Source organism: Ranitomeya imitator, chromosome 6 (assembly GCF_032444005.1).
Source record: "Ranitomeya imitator isolate aRanImi1 chromosome 6, aRanImi1.pri, whole genome shotgun sequence".
NCBI classification, from domain to species: Eukaryota; Metazoa; Chordata; class Amphibia; order Anura; family Dendrobatidae; genus Ranitomeya; species Ranitomeya imitator.
This window is the reverse complement of record NC_091287.1, coordinates 499,139,606-499,157,843: the sequence shown is the minus strand read 5'-3', so window position 1 is coordinate 499,157,843 and position 18,238 is coordinate 499,139,606. Positions and strand designations below refer to the sequence as shown.

Sequence of the window (18,238 nt, the reverse complement as noted above, 5' to 3'; positions counted from 1 at the left end):
CTGGTTGCAGAGTGAGTTAACTGAGAATCTATCATTGAGCTTATTCTCATTGGGTTTGTAAATCTTAACTGTTTTCTAACATTTTAGTTAATCTCCTTCTGCAGCCAGCAATATTCAGGGGCAAAAAAGCAGCCTTAAACTCTGTAAAGGTTAATGAAACCAAATATCAAAGTATAAATGCCTTTTTTTTTTTTTTCTTCATTTATGGTAATTTTTTTAGTGTTTTTTTTTTTTTTTTTTGTTGCCTATCCTGCGGAAATTTTCCAACTCAAGCAAGTTTTCTCAAATTTATACTGGCCCCTTTTTTATAAAGATGCAGTGTCTGACAAGACCCATGAAAGTCGTTTCTTTGTAGAAATGGACCCTTTTTTGTTGGAGATTCCCCCCTTAAGATGTCTCTCTCCGCTCCTCAGTTGTTAGTCCATAAGCGGACCATGACCGGGCTTCTGGCTTGGGTCCTCCAAGATCAGCTGTTGCCAGTATGGGATCAGTATGGGATTAGTAATGTATTATACTGGTTTTTCTTCCAGCAGAACATTAATATTTCTGGTCGTCTACAACCATGGATGTATTCCTCCGGCGAGTGCTCCTTCATGATCTCTCCTGCCTTTTTTTTCTTTAGGCACATCCAATGAAGTTGCTCAGTTTCTGTCTAAAGAGAACCAGGTGATTGTACGCATGAGGGGGCTGCCGTTCACTGCCACTGCCGAGGAAGTGCTGACGTTCTTTGGCCAACACTGCCCCGTAACTGGAGGCAAAGAAGGGATTTTGTTTGTTACTTACCCTGACGGCCGGCCGACAGGAGACGCATTTGTGTTATTTGCCTGTGAGGAATATGCACAAAATGCATTAAAGAAGCACAAGGACTTGCTGGGCAAGCGATATATTGAGCTGTTCAGGAGCACGGCAGCGGAGGTGCAGCAGGTTTGTTGGCTTTTATTTCTAGGACTTATTGCATTTGAAGCTTCTACTGGGTTGATATGGGAGGAAATTTACTATACATTTGATATGTGAGCTGTGGGTGCACCAAGATCTAGGGTCCGCCAATTGCAGAACCGGGTACCTATTCTGTGCACCAGTTTAACTTCTGTTTTTTTTAGGGCATATAATAGATCATGGGCAATTTTATATATGACAATCGCCTTATAAACAAGGTACCAAACAATGTCTGTCATCATATGTGTAATCTGCAGCTTCTCAGCCCAGTCACGTAGCATTGCCTTTTGTAATACGGGTGTGGAGCTATGGGGGCATCTCCAACCACCACCATTCATGTGCGACTTCTACCTCCGCACGCACCATTGTTCCACCCATGTGCCGTACATCTATTAGACTAGGGATGCAACATGTTGCGTCTTCATCCACCACAAAACCTGTCACTGATAGCTTTGTGAAACCTTTCACGCCCTTCAACCCAACCCAACAATTGTTTTCGAGGTATGAAAAAAAGTAATATTACTAGATGGAATAGAACAATAGTCCAGTAACGTGACATTTTTTTTGTTTCTCTTTGATGCTAAAACCAATCCATTGTCAGCAGTTTTATGTTGTCCTACATTTCAGCAAGTGTTTTTTTTTCTTAGGTTTTATTTGCAGGCTGAAACTGATTAGATACGCTTCATATTCCCACAGGTTCTGAACAGATACTCCTCTACACCTCTAATCCCACTCCCGACACCCCCAATTATCCCTGTACTACCTCAGCCGTTCATTCCTCCAGTCAATGTCAGAGACTGCATACGTCTTCGAGGGCTTCCATATGCTGCAACCATAGAGGACATCTTGGAATTTCTTGGTGAATTCTCAGTTGACATCAGGACACATGGAGTCCACATGGTACTCAATCACCAGGTAAATTCTGTGAACCTGAAGAAACTCCATTTCTAAGGCTAGATTGGCAAAAAGCAATGTTCAAGAAGTTTGGTTAAAAAAAAAAAGTGAAAGCTCTCCTGTATGTATCATGAGTTGTGCCATGAAGACTGTTTTGTGTGTAGATAAAAAACTGGAATGACAATAAGCGCAATAGGATCTTATCTGGATTACAAAGGCGTAAAATGGGATTTTCTCACCTGGGGGGAGTTGTGACACAACCACTTTGTTGGCTTGTAAGCAAAGACTGATGCTGCAGAGCCACTAAACCGGTAGTAAGCTAACTTGGAGATTAAAGTGGCTATAAAACTGCGCTGCCGAGAATCCAATATGCAATAGGTGACCAGTTGCGGTATGGATGTGGCTTTTTGTCAACGTATTTCGAAGTGATAATACCTCTTCATCAGTACAAACAACAATGATGGCATATCATTGTGGTTTGCTCTCATGAAGAGGTATGATCACCTCGAAACACGTTGACAAAAAGCCACATCTATACCGCAACTGGTCACCTATTGTATATTGGATACTCGGCAGCGCAGGTTTACATCCATTTTCATTTCCAATTTGTTTACTATGAAGACTGTTTTAGCAGATATCCTTGTTGCAGGTTGAGAACATAACATCTGGCGGGTCCCAGTTACTAAAATAAGGGACTGTCAAGGGATTTCTTCTGTCATGTTTTCAGGCCATTATCTTAACACTTAGACCAAAAATAGTGGTGAGTGAAGAGTTAAATAACGGGGGTCGCTGTCTGTGTGCGGGGGGGGGGGGGGGGGAGGAAAAGGGGCTCCCAAATATCTTCTGATTTTATGAAGGATTCCAACCTAGGAATGTCAATGGCTGCTCCTCGTTGCTTTGCCTGGAGATGAGCTGCAACCGGATCATTCTCTAGGAATCATAGAATGTTGGACGGGACCTCCAGGGTCATCGTGTCCAACCCCTTGCTCACTAAGCCATCTCGGTGTGTTAAGAAACTCGGCCCTCAACTTAAACAAACAAGTGGTGGTTTATTGTTGTCCACTGTAGTAGTAAAACGTTTCGGTCTTGCTTCAGACCTTCTTCAGTTACAGATAATAGTGAGAATGCTTGATCAGTCAGATTATCCGTCAAGCTGAGTATTGGTGAGAATATGCAGCCTGTATTACGATGGAAACAGGTGCGAGGTGCCCCAGTGGCATGTCTGGGCGCGGCGTGTCCGAGGACGAGCGGTTGACGCTGCGTCCAGAGACGCCACTGGGGCACCTCGCACCTGTTTCCATCGTAATACAGGCTGCATATTCTCACCAATACTCAGCTTGACGGATAGTTTGACTGATCAAGCGTTCTCATTCTGAACCTATTGGTCCATTTACATCATCGGATGCACCATTATCTGTAACTGAAGGTCTGAAGCAAGACCGAAACGTTTTACTACTACAGTGGACAACAATAAACCACCACTTGTTTGTTTAAGTTGAATGCCGAGTTTCTTAACACACACTGACTGTTTGGGAACCTACTCAGGCACCTCTTTTAGTTGGGCGCACGGTTATCTATCTCACTAAACCATCTCAGACAGATGTCTGCCCAGCCTCTGTTTGAAGACTTGAAGGAGAACTCGCCACCTCTCGTGGCAGCCTGTTCCACTCATTGATCACCCTTACTGTCAAAATAGAATCCTAAGGAGAGCGCAGCTGACAGAATAGTTGAGTGTATGGGGGAGAGAGCTGTTAGATCGTTTGTCCATTTAATGTGTATTTGCTCTTCACATCGCTCTTTTATCTAATCCTGTGAGATTTCTCATTTGTGTACGCAGTCAGGATTTTATAGAGCATGACGTAGTCGAGTGAGACCGTGCACACTCCGAATTTAGAGGCGCATGCAGTAAATAGATGAGAACTGACGCCTATAAAGCTGTTTTTTTTTTGTTTGTTTGTTTTTTTTAAGTAACTCTAACCTTTCCTCTGCTACATAGCGCAGGTCCTGGCTGATGTTTGTGACTTCCTTAATAATTGCAGGGTGACATTAAGTAGGCAATGGCTTGATTTTCATTGGCAGAGTTAAAAATTTATAATAAAACATTTCCAGGAAATATTTATCTGAATGCAGGATTTGTGATATGTTTGGTGTTTGCTCAAACGAGGACGTAAAACCAGTACAACCACTTCTACACGCCAGATCATGTCAAATGATTTCAAGTAAACCAGTTTCCTTTTGTTTCCTGTTATTATTTGCGTATATGGACATTATATGGCTTCATTCTGCTCTTGCATTGTACTGCTCGGCGTCTCTAAAGAGCAAATTGTATGAATGATGCCACTTATTCGTGCTATAGATCAACTCCTGCAAGTTACAGTGATGTGGTATAGCTGTCGTGGGAGTCAAGACTGCTTCATTGTAGAAATTGTGTGCGCAATCTAAAGCGGTCCGGTCTAGTGATGATCATAAGGTGTTATTGGACCATGCTTGTGTGCTAACCGACTGTTTTCGGCATGCTCGAATACTATGTTCAAGTCCTTGCGGCTGCATGTCTGTCGACTGTTTGACAGCCGCAACACATGCAGGGATTGCCTGTTTCTTAGACATGCAGTCGTGGGGACTCGAACATAATTTTCAAGCACGCTGAAGTCACTCAGTTAGCACCCGAGCATGCTCAGATAACACATTTTCCAAGCACGTTCACTCATCACTATTGATTGTCACTTTAGTTATATACTGTGTGTGTTTTTACTTGATCACGGGCAGTGTGTGGTATAGAGCATTCCTCCATTATTAATATATGGCAGCAGCGTCCATTATATACAGGGAGTCTAGACGCTGCACTGTGTAATGACTTATCCAAGGTCACCAAGCAAATACCATGCTTGGCATCGGGCACCTCCCAATTACTTAATGACAAAGCTTTAATGATTACCGTACTTCCGCACACTCCCTCACTTAAGTGACAGCCGCTGCAGAAACTGATGATGTTATGTAAGGTGTAGATTGTGGCATAGATGCATTATTAGATTTCCTGTTGGCTGAACGCCAAGGAGCGGTGACAATAGGAAATCCTGGAGAGAATGATCTGCACACTGTACAGTATTCTGTAGTGCCTCTTGGGTGACTGTAACCGCTTCTTATAGGAAATGTGGCCGCCGCTCACTCATATGAACGGTGGCGTAGTTGTAACTGCAGACTGTCTACAGTGCCCTGTGTAAAATATAGGTTTTATTGAGGTTTTTATAGCGGCTTGACCTACAAAGCATGCTAGTCATTCAAAGCAGCCTTGATTCTTTGTAATAAACTCCTATTCATTAACTGAAAAATATGCAAAGAGGAGAAATGCCATCATGAGAAGCAAAAGTGCCTCTCGCTGTACTCCGATTTAGAAAAATAACTTGCTCCCTGACTTGTCTGGAACCACCTCCTGTTGGCTGACCGCTATGAAACTAGCATTCTCGCTGGTCGCTTCTGTAATCGGTCATGACGGCGGCACCGCACCTTGTGACCCACCAATCCAAGCAACCCAGGACTGCAAGCTCTCATCCCAGTTTACAGGAAAGAAACATGTATATTTTATGTAAAAATCAATAAGTGTGCAATAAGACAGTCCTTTCACCTTTTTTTTTTTTTTTTTAACGTTATTGATTTTTACAAGCACTTTGCATTTTTACTCATTAACAATCAACTTTTCCATGTACTAATTAAAAAACGCTCCGTTCTTAGGACCCGGGAGTTTTTTTAATGTTTGCTGCTTTTTTCTTACAACTGGCCATTGCTGTGCTGTAGCAGCGTTGGTTGAACATGCTCAGTGCTTACAAGCATGTTCCAAAAGAGCTTGCAAGCACTGATCTGAAGTAGCCTGGATCACTGTTTGCTGCCAATTTGGCCTTCTTTAGCGGTTTTTCTATTGCTCCTCCATCAGTAGCCATTTTTAGAACCTTGAAAGTTGTGCAGTCTTTGACAAAGGCTGTGCTAATGATTGCAGGAGGAGAACCTTGTGAAGACCAGACTCCGATCCCTGTTCATTACATAAAAACAGGTCACCCACTCACAACTGATTGTTACCCCATTGACTAAAAACACCAGACTCTGAATTCTACTTCACATTATATGCTAATCCTAAAGGTTCACATACTTTTGCCATTCACAGATGTGACATTGGGTCATTTTCCTTATTTAACAAAATGAAGATCTAATTTTGACTAATTTACTTGATTTGGTTTATCTCGATCTACTTGTGGGATTTGTCAGAATGTGTTATCGTTTTAGGTTGAATTTATGCAGGTTTCACAAACTTTTACTCACCACAGTATTAATAAGGGCCACAAAATAATCTCCCTCTGCACCTTATGGACATTCTAGTCTGCAGCATGTGTACAGCGCGGGCTGTGAGTCAAGGAGCAGAGGGTGGGATTATAGTGTGTTTACTGGAAGCCAGCTTCTCTAATTTGTTATGCTTACTTATATAGCCTGTAATGGTGGCAGGCCACAAAGTTGCTATGTAGCCCATGAGCCGAGGGAGTCCCGGTGCCAGCACCAATACAGTTGAAAGTAAAGCTGAAAGAGGTAGAGTCAGCTGAAGCCTGGGCAGACATATCATTGGTGCAATCTGTGCTGCTGCACAGGAGCCCAAGAGGTAAGGGGGTACATTTCTACTTCCAAAGCAAATTCAATTTTGCATTGTTAGACAGAAAAGGGCCCTTTGCAGCCCAAAAGTTTCTGTGTACGCCCGTGATCTGCCACTTCTTCCATCTTCTCTCCTCCGGCATCTCGCTTCTCAGTGCAGCGGGTGTAATGACATCACTACGTGGCGCCTGCTGTGCTGAAATTGTGCGGCGCTGCAGAGGCCGGAGGAGGAGAGGTGGGTTGTGAAGTATGACACTGAAGAGATCACGCAGAATCCTACTGCTGCCAAAATGTGAGGAACCCGCACCTTGCCACCCTGCCTGACGTCACTATAACGTCAGACTGATCACGTAGTGTGGTCTCCCCAGTTTCATCATTGTGAAGTTCCGCAGTGCCGAGGACAAATAAGGTCAGCTTGATACAGGTTTACACAGACGCACCATGTCCACACGGGCCCAGGGAGGCACGGGGAGTGAGAGGATGTGGCCCAAACAGTTACTGATTTGGCACCACACTCGCTCATTACCCTGACAGGCTGAGAGGCCACTTTCACTATCACCAGTGAAACCGAGCTCTGCCAGCCCGGTAGGACTGCCACCAGTTCCTCGTTAGATAAGCCTGGTCCGTTAACTACATTATATATGCGGCCAGAAACAGGCCTCGATAGCATAGAAAGTTAAACCGAGAAACGGACGTGTGGATCAACATAAGAGCAGCCCAAGGTTAAATTATAGATTTAATCGCCTTAAGGGCACAGTAGACAATACACCATATTCTCAATGGTTACACATATACAATGCTCAGTTATGCAAATACAAATAGTGGTAGGACAAACGATATAAGCAGAATGTTAATTACTGGGTTGTTGTTCGACCGTGTGTGTGTGTGCTGGGCTGCAAGGAGCATGGGCTGCCAGTTGTTCCTTGGCCCCTTCTCAGTATGTTACTTGACACGGTTCCCTGACCAGCAACCATACCAAAGAGAGAGACTACATGGCCTTACACTAGCCTTTACCCCTTTAGGTCACTGCCCTCCTGCCCCTTTTTTTTTTTTTTTTAAACCTAAATCCCCTTCCTTTGCCTCTGCAGCTAAAAACGCCAAAACCTAACATGGATCATAATTCCTTAAAGGGACACTGTCACCTGGATTTGGAGGGAACAATCTTCAGCCACGGAGGCGGGGTTTTGGGGTTTTTGTTTCACCCTTTCCTTACCCGCTGGCTGCATGCTGGCTGCATGCTGGCTGCAATATTGGATTGAAGTTCATTCTCTGTCCTCCATAGTACACACCTGCGCTGTGCCTCCATGGCTGAAGATTGTTCCCTCCAAATTCAGGTGACCGTGTCCCTTTAATTGGCGGTTTTGGCATCATCGGAACCGGCAGGCCCCCTGATTTGTGTGAAGACCAAATACCGCTTTGCTATCTGGTTTCTACTAGCGGATCTACATACTTACATGCCACTGGGAGCTATATGAAGGACTATGGGGAGTGTATTATACAATCTGGAAGACTATGGGGAGTGCTGTATGGAGGACTATGGAGAGTGTCAAATAGAACTTCTACTATGGGGCTCCATGATTTCTATGTATGCCCCTGTGTAGAGCAGCCGTATTCCACATTCTGTGCCCCAATGGGGACAGCAATCTAAATTCCTTATCAGTATGTCATTGGAGTGTGGGAGGAAATCGGAGAGCCTGGATGAAACCCATGCAAACACTGGAAGAACATATAAACTCCTTGTAGATGTTCTCCTTGGTGGGTCTTAAACCCATGACTCCAGGGCTTCAAAGCAACAGCTAAACACTGAGCTACCGTGCTTCTTTCCACCTTATATTTTTGATTCCCCTTAGCAAAAGGTGATCATCCGATAAGTTGATGCCATTTGTAATTTCTTTTCTTTTCTCCAGGGGCGGCCATCGGGAGACTCATTCATTCAGATGAAGTCGGCAGAGAGGGCTTATCTCGCCTCACAGAAGTGCCACAAGAAGACCATGAAGGACAGATATGTGGAGGTGTTTCAGTGTTCTGCAGAGGAGATGAACTTTGTCTTAATGGGGGGAACTTTAAATCGCAATGGCTTGTCCCCACCGCCATGTAAGTTACCATGTAAGTTTGGGCTGAGGGTCTTGCCGCTTCTCTGCGCTTTGAGCTGGTAGGTGCTGGAACTGCTTCCTTCTTTGTGGGGATTTGGCCGGTTGTACTTATTTATGAAGTTGGGGGATAACAAATCAACATCTGCAATTCCTTTGGTGGTGAATGAGATTTTGGGGCATCAGTGGAATGTTTATGCAGCCTTTTATCCTTTTTGTATTTTTCTTAAAGGGGAACTAAAGCAAAACTGACCAAATAATGAAGTCTCCATGAACACTTCGATAGAGAAGTACTACAGACATTATTTATATTATTTTTTTGCGGGGAGAAGTTTGAAGACCAAGTGTTGGGTCTCCACTCATTCATTACCAGCCAGTGTGATAACGAGCGCATATCCTAAAACTGGAGCTTTGATGCTTGTGTAAGATCTCCACTTGCTGTCATTCAATTGGAACCTTCACTGTTTTTCTGCTGTAAAAATCTATAGATTCTGGTACACTGCTGATTAACCCTCTGATGGCTGGACAGTAACAGGCTTGTTTTTCCGGTGAAGTTAACTGAGGGTTCCTGTTTAATGACTTGAAGCGGAGATTTTGAAAACTGGATATAATCGTGTTATTTTTCATTAAACAATGAACTTTTGTTTGCCATAACCATAATTCCCTCCCCTTAAGTCCTTGGCAATGTGCGGCATAGGTGTATGGCGGAAATGTGCCACTAATTTGTCAGAATTTAGTTTTTCACACCTCCTATCCCAAAAAATTTAATAAAAAGGTCAGTATTATATGTACTAACAAGTGGCAATGATAAAATCTGCAGACTCCACAAAAAAAAGCCCCATGCAGCTCTATCAACCTAAACACACTAAAGTTATTGTTCTCAAAATGAGACTAAAGACAATATTATTTTTTTTTTTTGTAGTAAAAAAATAATAATAATTTACCACCACAATCATACAGACTCTTAAAAAACAAAATTGCCATTTTTCAGCAAAATGAATGTTTTTAAAATTAAAATACACAATGGCTGAACATCTGGATTTTCTTAAATTCTCCCCCTCCAGTACCACTCCCCTTGGAAATTTTCCTCCCCCATTTTTCAGTGCATCATGGTGTTTAAAAAAATAAATAAATGTGTGTGTATGTATATGTATATATATATATATATATATATATATATATATATATATATATATATATATATATATATACATACATACATACATACATACATACATACATACATACATACATACATACATACATACATACATACATACATTACAGACCAAAAGTTTGAACACACCTTCTCATTTAAAGATTTTTCTGGATTTTCAGGACTATGAAAATTGTACATTCACACTAAGGGCATAAAAACTATGAATTAACACATGTTGAATTATATACTTAACAAAAAAGTGTGAAACAACTGAAATTAAGTATTATATTCTAGGTTCTTCAAAGTAGCCACCTTTTGCTTTGATGACTGCTTTGCACACTCTTGGCATTCTCTTGATGAGCTTCAAGAGGTAGTCACCGGGAATGGTTTTCACTTCACAGGTGTGCCCTGTCAGGATTAATAAGTGGGGTTTCTTGCCTTATAAATGGGGTTGGGACCATCAGTTGTGTTGTGCAGAAGTCTGGTGGATACACAGCTGATAGTCCTACTGAGTAGACGGTTGGCTGCTTTTTTCTTGCCATAATACAAATTCTAAGTAAAGAAAAACGAGTGGCCATCATTACTTTAGGAAATGAAGGTCAGTCAGTCCGAAAAATTGGGAAAACTTTGAAAGTGTCCCCAAGTGCAGTTGCAAAAACCAAGCGCTACAAAGAAACTGGCTCACATGAAGACCGCCCCAGGAAAGGAAGACCAAGAGTCACCTCTGCTTCTGAGGAAAAGTTTATCCGAGTCACCAGCCTCAGAAATCGCAGGTTAGCAGGAGCTCAGATAAGAGACCAGGTCAATGCCATACAGAGTTCTAGCAGCAGACACATCTCTACAACAACTGTTAGGCCGGGATCACACACAGCGAGATACGGCCAAGTCTCGCAGGTTTAAAACAAGCTCTGGCACCGGCACTCCAGAGCGGAGCGTGCAGCTGCACAGCAATACATAAAGCTGCACGCTCCGCTCCGGAGTGCCGGTGCCAGAGCTTGGTTTTAACCTGCGAGACTCGGCTGTATCTCGCTGTAGTGTGATTCCGGCCTTAAGAGGAGACTTTGTGCAGCAGGCCTTCATGGTAAAATGTCCGCTAGGAAACCATTGCTAAGCACAGGCAACAAGCAGAAGAGACTTGTTTGGGTTAGAGAACACAAGGAATGGACATTAGAAAAGTGGAAATCTGTGCTTTGGTCTGATGAGTCCAAATGTGAGATTTTTGGTTTCAAGCACCGTGTCTTTGTGCGACACAGAAAATGTGAACTAATGGACTCACCATGCCTGGTTCCCACCGTGAAGCATGGAGGAGGAGGTGTGATGGTGTGGGGGTGCTTTGCTGGTGACACTGTTGGGGATTTATTCAAAATTGAAGGCCTACTGAACAAGCCTGGCTACCACAGCATCTTGCAGCGGCATGCTATTCCATCTGGTTTGTGTTTAGTTGGACCATCATTTATTTTTCAACAGGACAATGACATCAAACACACCTCCAGGCTGTGTAAGGGCTATTTGACCAAGAAGGAGAGTGATGGGGTGCTACGCCAGATGACCTGGCCTCCAGTCAGCAGACCAGAACCCAATAGAGAGATGGTTTGGGGTGAGCTGGACCGCAGAGTGAAGGCAAAAGGGCCAACAAGTGCTAAGCATCTCTGGGAACTCCTTCAAGATTGTTGGAAGACAACTCCCGATGACTACCTCTTGAAGCTCATCAAGAGAATGCCAAGAGTGTGCAAAGCAGTCATCAAAGCAAAAGGTGGCTACTTTGAAGAACCTAGAACATAAGACATAATTTCAGTTTTTTCACTTTTTTGTTAAGTACATAATTCCACATGTGATAATTCATAGTTTTGATGCCTTCAGTGTGAATGTACAATCTTCATAGTCATAAAAATAGAGAAATCTTTAAATCAGAAGGTGTGTCCAAACTTTTGGAGTGCACTGTATGTATGTATGTATACATATTACACACACTTTTTTTTTTTTTTTTTTTAAACTCCATGATGCGCTGAAAAATATAATCTATAAATACCGTATGTAAAATTTGTCATGTGTAACATAAATTGAATTGATTCGCGGTAAAACACGTGCTGTCCTTTCCCTGTAAGTCCATTAAGATTGGAGTAGCGATCGGTGTGTATCCCTGACCCTCGTTTTTGTCTAGGGATCATAGACTGTGGATTATTAATGGGCAGTAAGTCACTGGCTGTAAACTTCATTTTCTTGCATTTTATGACCTTGTACCTTGTTTAAATAAAAACAGGGGATGCCCTTTAAGAAGGATCTTTTAATTTTCTATTTTTTTTTTTTTTTGCATGTATTTAGTTCCCCTTTAAGTGTCTTTAGTTGTCTAGAAGCTTTCACCCGGAGCAGAGGCAAAACTGCATCTTTTGATTTTTCTTATTTAAATTACTTCATTTTTCTACTTCTCTTCAATTCCGGTCTTGGGAGCGACTAGTGCTGCGCCACCAATATAAGTATATATCTATTATTTTTTTGCAATTAGATAAGGACCTGCTGCTAATCCTGACATGTCTATTTTAGTAAATGCCTGTTTTTTTTTTGTTTGTTTTTTTTTGCTCCAAAGAAATATATCTGGAATAATTTGTGTTGTGCCTTTCCTCTGTTCCTCTTGGAAATGTTTATCACTGAATATACACCTGGGTTTTAACAGTTGAGGGTGTGTCCCTGTGCACCTTGACTGTCCAATCAGGGCTGACATTTGCTGCGCAGAGACACACCCCCTTGACAACAGGAATGTAAACTCCGCCCATTTGTTCATGAGTTTTTAGGAGTACCAGAGGAACGGAGCGGCACAATGCAGAGCTATAGGAAAAAGTGTCCAGGATTAGACATATTTATTAAAATAAACATGTGTGGAGCGCTGACACTCGATAATTTTTTTCATGCACAACACAATTGAAAATATTTAAATAAATCTTTAGTAAACTATTTTGTAAGATTCTCACTTGATTCCTGCTGATTTGCCAATGAAAAATAAGACGTCACTAATTTACTAGTTTAAAACCGTATTGTACAAAAGTAAATTGAGGCATTTGGTTCTATGCAATATCCTGATGGACGTGGAGGATATAGGGGGCTCCAGCCACAATAGGCCCCCTCAGGCCCCGCGACTTGTATTCACCTGTAGTTATGCTCCGGTGTGCAGAGTCCACAATTATATGGTAGAGCTGTAATTTAAAGCGAGTGGTGGAAGTTACCTGGAAGACTGACTGTCTTGGATATCTGATCTCTCCAGTTGTATATTATTTTTCAAGTTGACTCCTGTTTTAGGTTCTGGTCTCTGTGCCCTGTGGGTCTCATACCTTCATAGCATTAGATTTCAGGGGTGAAAGGAGGAGGGGAGGTAGCATCTTCCACTTCCACAGTGATGGCCTCTCACATAGCTGGTGTGTTTTTGTTTTTTTTTGTTTTTATTTGCTAGTATTCCCCATGAAATACCAATTCTGAAGAATCTTGAAACTGATTTACTAAATGCTTGGAACCAACTTCCAGCAGATGTAATTGGAAATGTAAAAAAAAAATTCTAACCACACAGCAGTAAAATAAAATTAGTGTCTCGTATTAGCCCCTTTTTTAAATGGTTTTCCCACTAACACAGTATTTTTTAATTAATGGATCTTGGAATAAACAAAAAAATCCACAATTGGATGTTTAAAAAAAAAAAATGTTCCTGTGCTGAGATAATCTTATAAATGTGTCCCTGATATGTCTTGTGTATTGGCCGTGTCTGACCGTACAGGGACATGGTCTGATCACATCACAAGGGCAGGTGAGGAAGCAACAGTATACAGACAGGACAGCACGGCTGATTCTTTTTGTGAGGTAAAACATTTCACTGACTATTTTTAAGCATTGTTTTACTTAACAGAATCAGTCGTGATCATGTGCTGTCCTGTCTGTATCCTCCTTTTGTTTTTGTTTATTTTTTGCTTCCTTTCCTGACCAGGAGCTGTGGTATCATCAGTCCATGTTCCTGTACGGTCAGACACGGCCATTACACAGTACACAGCAGGAGAACATTTATAAGATTATCTCGGCACAGGGATATTTTTTTTTTTAAACACATCCAATTGTGGTATTCAATATTATTCAAGGATCTAGTGATTAAAATGTTTATTAAAATTAACTTTGCTCATAAAATAAACCCTTTTAAGGATGCATACTTTTTTTGCACATTTTTTTTTTCCTCCCCCATTCTTTGAAGATACAAGATCTGTCTGTGTTTTTCATGGAAGGAGCTTGTACCTGTATAATCTATGGGGCTGTTAACCTTTCTTGATATTGTTTTGCTGCTAGTGGGGTCCACACAAAATCACAAAAACAGGATCATTTTGATCATATGTTGCAGGGTTCTTAACTTTTTTGCTATGAATTGGAAAAACCCGATCTCCATCGGAGCTTGTAATATGGTTGGGCTTCATGAGTGCACCATGATCGGCAACTTAATGGTTAAATAGCAGCTACTGGAGCTAGCTCAAGTCGCTGCTTTTATGCGGTCGCCTCCCAACCTGTTGAGCGCATCGGGGTTAAACATGCAAGATCAACAGCAGATAAAGATCACCCCATCCATCCATCCATCCATCCTGCAGTTACATTTTTTAATTTTTGTCATTTCTGTTTTTGTTCTCTGAAATTTGTGACTATATTGACAACTAAATTTCCCATGTCGATGAATTAGTGTGACAATGGGGATGGTAACGCCCAGTTGACTATTTATACCTTTCCAGGAGTAATAAGAGGAGTGGTGCAAGGCTTTAAGAAAAGATGAGCCAAAATTATTATTTTCATGGGGAATACAAGTATTTAAAAACAGACATTTCTGGAGAGCTGACAATCCCCCAGAGATACATTTACAGATATTGTTTCTCTCATCAGTTTGCAGCCCAAAAAAAACCTAAACCTTCCGCTTTTCAGTTTGACAAAAAACCATAGATGAGAAAAAAATAGATGCAAAAGTTGAAGACCATTTGGAGAAAACTATACGTTTTTATGGATGTAAAAGTGAAAAGGACAAGGGTGAATGTAGTAGTTAAAAATTGGGCCCCGAAGGTGGGCAACCCGTGTTTTTTTTTTTTTTTTTTTCCCTTCTTTAATTTAAATGCATGCAAATGGGCCACAAATTATGTTTGCAATTGTGTCATTAAACTTTTGATACATTAACCAATTCTGCAGCCAGGGATGGGCAACTGAGAATTCATCAGCCAATTCAGAGTGGATGGCTGAAAAAAAAAAAAAATGTAAAGGTGATCCGTCAGTAGGCTTTTGCTATGTATTCTAGGCGCAGCACTAGGTAGGGGCAGAGCTATCCTGAGTCCAGCGATGTGTCACTTACTAGGCTGTCTAGGCTACTTTCACACTAGCGTTTTTTTAAATACGTCGCAATGCGTCGTTTAGGGGAAAAAACGCATCCTGCAAAGTTGTTTGCAGGATGCGTTTTTGCCCCATAGAGTTACATTACCAACGTATTGACGTTGTGGCGGACCGCCGGGAGCAAAAAACGTTAAATGTAACGTTTTTTGCAGCCGACAGACCGCTTTTTACGACTGCGCATGCGCGGCCGGAACTCCGCCCCCACATCCCCGCACCTTACAATGGGGCAGCGGATGCACCGGAGGAATGCATCCGCTACCTCCGTTGTGCGGCACAACAAACGCTAGCGTCGGAATCTCGGCCTGATGCAATGCGACGGGCCGAATCCGACGCTAGTGTGAAAGTAGCCTAACTATTTCAATGAAGTCAGTGTTTTATCAGCAGGAGATTATCACTAGAGGACTAGTTGTCGTGCCTCCTGGTCCAACCACGTATCTGCAGTAGGGAAAAAAGGAATTGTATCAAAATGACAGCATGCAGACTAGCAAGTGATATATCACTGGAATCGGGGTCTCAGCCGCTACATTATGCTGCTATCAGATTACAAAACAAAAACCTGCTGACAGATTCCCCTTAATCTGCTTGGGCTGTTATATTTCACGGGCCTCCTCTACAGAAACAAAGATATCCTGTACCAGGATCCTTCTCTCATAGATGCGTTTCACTCTTCCTCTAGGTTTGTCTCCGCCATCGTACACCTTTCCAGCACCCACCGCCGTCATTCCTACTGATGCAGCTGCCCTTTACCAGCCTTCCTTACTCCTCAATCCACGTGCCCTGCAGCCATCGGCAGCGTATTACCCAGCTGGCGCTCAGCTCTTCATGAACTACACTGCTTACTACCCAAGGTACGAATGGCCAGGAACAGCTATGCAATGTGGATATCCTCAAGCGATCACTATTCTGGGACTTGTAGTGCATAAATCCACAACTGTGCACATACAGTAGCCAAGGACCCCGGGTCTGTGTGCAGTGGGACATACCCTGGAGATTGAAATTCAAGGGCATAAGGCGGCAGTGGTGGTTAATGGGTGATCGAGCGGCAATAAATCTCCAGCAGTAAAGGCTTCTGTAAGGAGTAGAAATCTTTCAACCTGCCAAATTGTTGCCCTGGAGTTAAAATAGTTGTGTGCAAGGTCAGGCTTTGTCTTAGGTCTGCAGCTTCTGTACAGAGCGAAGAATGTTACCTATGTAGGAGACTTTCCAAAGCTCCTGGGGCGCGGTAGACCTTAGGACGCAGTAGACCTTCTCACTTGGTGGTGCGCTCTGTAGAGAGATTAGTGTCAGCAAAAAATGGATAATTCTCCATTTACGCAACAATCTTTTGTTTTGGGGGGGTCATATACTTTTCTTTCTGGGGCTCCTTACAAGATGCATCTCTGACTGGTCACAAAGATGGAATATGAAGATTCATGGTCACGGCAAGCGTCGGACTTGCAGAAAAAAAATTTAAATACTGGAAAACTACCGGTATATAGAAATTTTTTTTTTTTTTTTTTTTTTTACATTCCATGCACAACATTTATTATCTGAAACGGTAATACCCCTTATTTAAATGTATTTTTTGATTAATACGCAGATGCTGATGAACTAAAAATTTAGTAGAGGGCTTTTTCCATCTCTGCGCTTATCACCGGAGGTGGGATTACGGGATCAGCAGTTATTCCCATCTCCACCATGAAATGCTGAGCTGGGGAAAATCTGCCGTCCGATTGTTGGGCCGATGGCGATCTCTGCCAATACCCCACACATGAGAAATTCTGTATCTTGAGATCTACTGCAACCGCCCATCCTCATCTTTCCTGAAAGATTTTTGGGAGTGTACCTCTTCCCGCCATACACCCTCCCATACACCAGGTGGTCAGATGATCCTGACAACTTTTTTTTTTTTTTTTCTAATTTGTATAAGGGGTTGTTACCCTTACTAACTGACCAAATTAGATTTGTTTCCTTTTGCGCTTTCTTTTTTTTTTTTTTTTCATGAATGTGGATCATTTGACTAGAGGCAAAATAACATTCTCACACTTTTCGCTCTGCAAGGTGTGGACGGGTTTATGAATATTTGTGGTTTTGAAGTTGGATTGTCCCTAAGGGTTTTTTTTTACTTTTGTATTTAATTTTTTGGTGTTCTGGAATGTGTCTTCCTAACGAAGCCCGCCCTTTGCTTTTAGCCTATGTAGGTACTTTGCGTCTTGCCCCAGAATTTAATTTTGTGTAGCCATGATAGAAAAGCAATTGTAAAAGTAGACACCATATGTAATGTGGAGCCATTGGGGCATCAAAAGAAGTCTTTAAAATGGGGTTTCCAAGTATGTTGGGGTAAATAAATGACCACTAGACCACTCAGACTTTTTTTTAATTACTGATATCATTGATTCAAATTTTTTTAAAAATTTTTTATGCTTGTCTGGCGAACATAATCACAGCTGGAAATTGTATACATATACATTATAATATGTACATGTGTGGAAGCCTGAAAATTGCAAAATAAAAGTAATTTAGATGCCTCCACCAGCTGGCTGAATACTCCCCTATGCAGTAAGCTCCTCCTAAGTGTAATAGTAAATCCGTAAACTGTGCTCCCCCTGGTGGCCATAATAAGTGTTGCACCTGGTAGAGGACGGCGGCACATCGGCAGTTTCCTGCAGTGTCAAGTCATAAAGTGCCATATGAAGAGCATAAAGTCCCACTGAGATCTCCAGAATGACCAAGGGTGTTAAAGGCCAGCCTTCTAGAAATAGGGATTGGGATTTTCCTTGAAGCTGACCCCTTCATGAGCCACATGTGTCAACATTAGGATTCCCTGGTCATGGAGCGACCACAGCCAGATACTTATATGAATGAAATGTCCAATAAGGCTTTTTTTTTTCCTCACGCATGTTGTGTTCTCCATTCTTCAGCCCCCCAGGTTCTCCAAGCAATCTTGGGTTCTTCCCAGCCACAGCCGGTGCCAGCAGTATCCCCGCTCACAACGGCGGTGCGGTGGTCCGCATGCAAGGACTGGCCTACAACTCTGGTGTAAAAGAGATCTTGAATTTCTTCCAAGGTTATCAGGTAAGCGGCCTTGTGTGTCACTAGGCGGTTTTCCACTGTAGCGTGTATTGGTGTGAGTGGTGGTAACTGTTGTGCATCGGTA

The 18,238-nt window shown here is 42.3% G+C and overlaps 1 protein-coding gene across 5 annotated transcripts in view; it reads left to right on the top strand.

The window, feature by feature from the left end:
* The window catches only part of ESRP1 (epithelial splicing regulatory protein 1), an 80,018-nt gene that overhangs the window by 53,862 nt on the left and 7,918 nt on the right, over positions 1–18,238 (top strand). For 3 of the 5 annotated variants that reach the window (XM_069731697.1, XM_069731700.1, XM_069731698.1), the window contains exons 10-14: positions 623–924; positions 1,633–1,851; positions 8,370–8,568; positions 15,779–15,950; positions 18,003–18,156. In XM_069731697.1, coding sequence (XP_069587798.1) covers positions 623–924; positions 1,633–1,851; positions 8,370–8,568; positions 15,779–15,950; positions 18,003–18,156 — 1,046 coding nt within the window. The remainder of the gene's footprint in view (positions 1–622; positions 925–1,632; positions 1,852–8,369; positions 8,569–15,778; positions 15,951–18,002; positions 18,157–18,238) is intronic. The other 2 variants (XM_069731699.1, XM_069731701.1) reach the window with 1 other exon arrangement.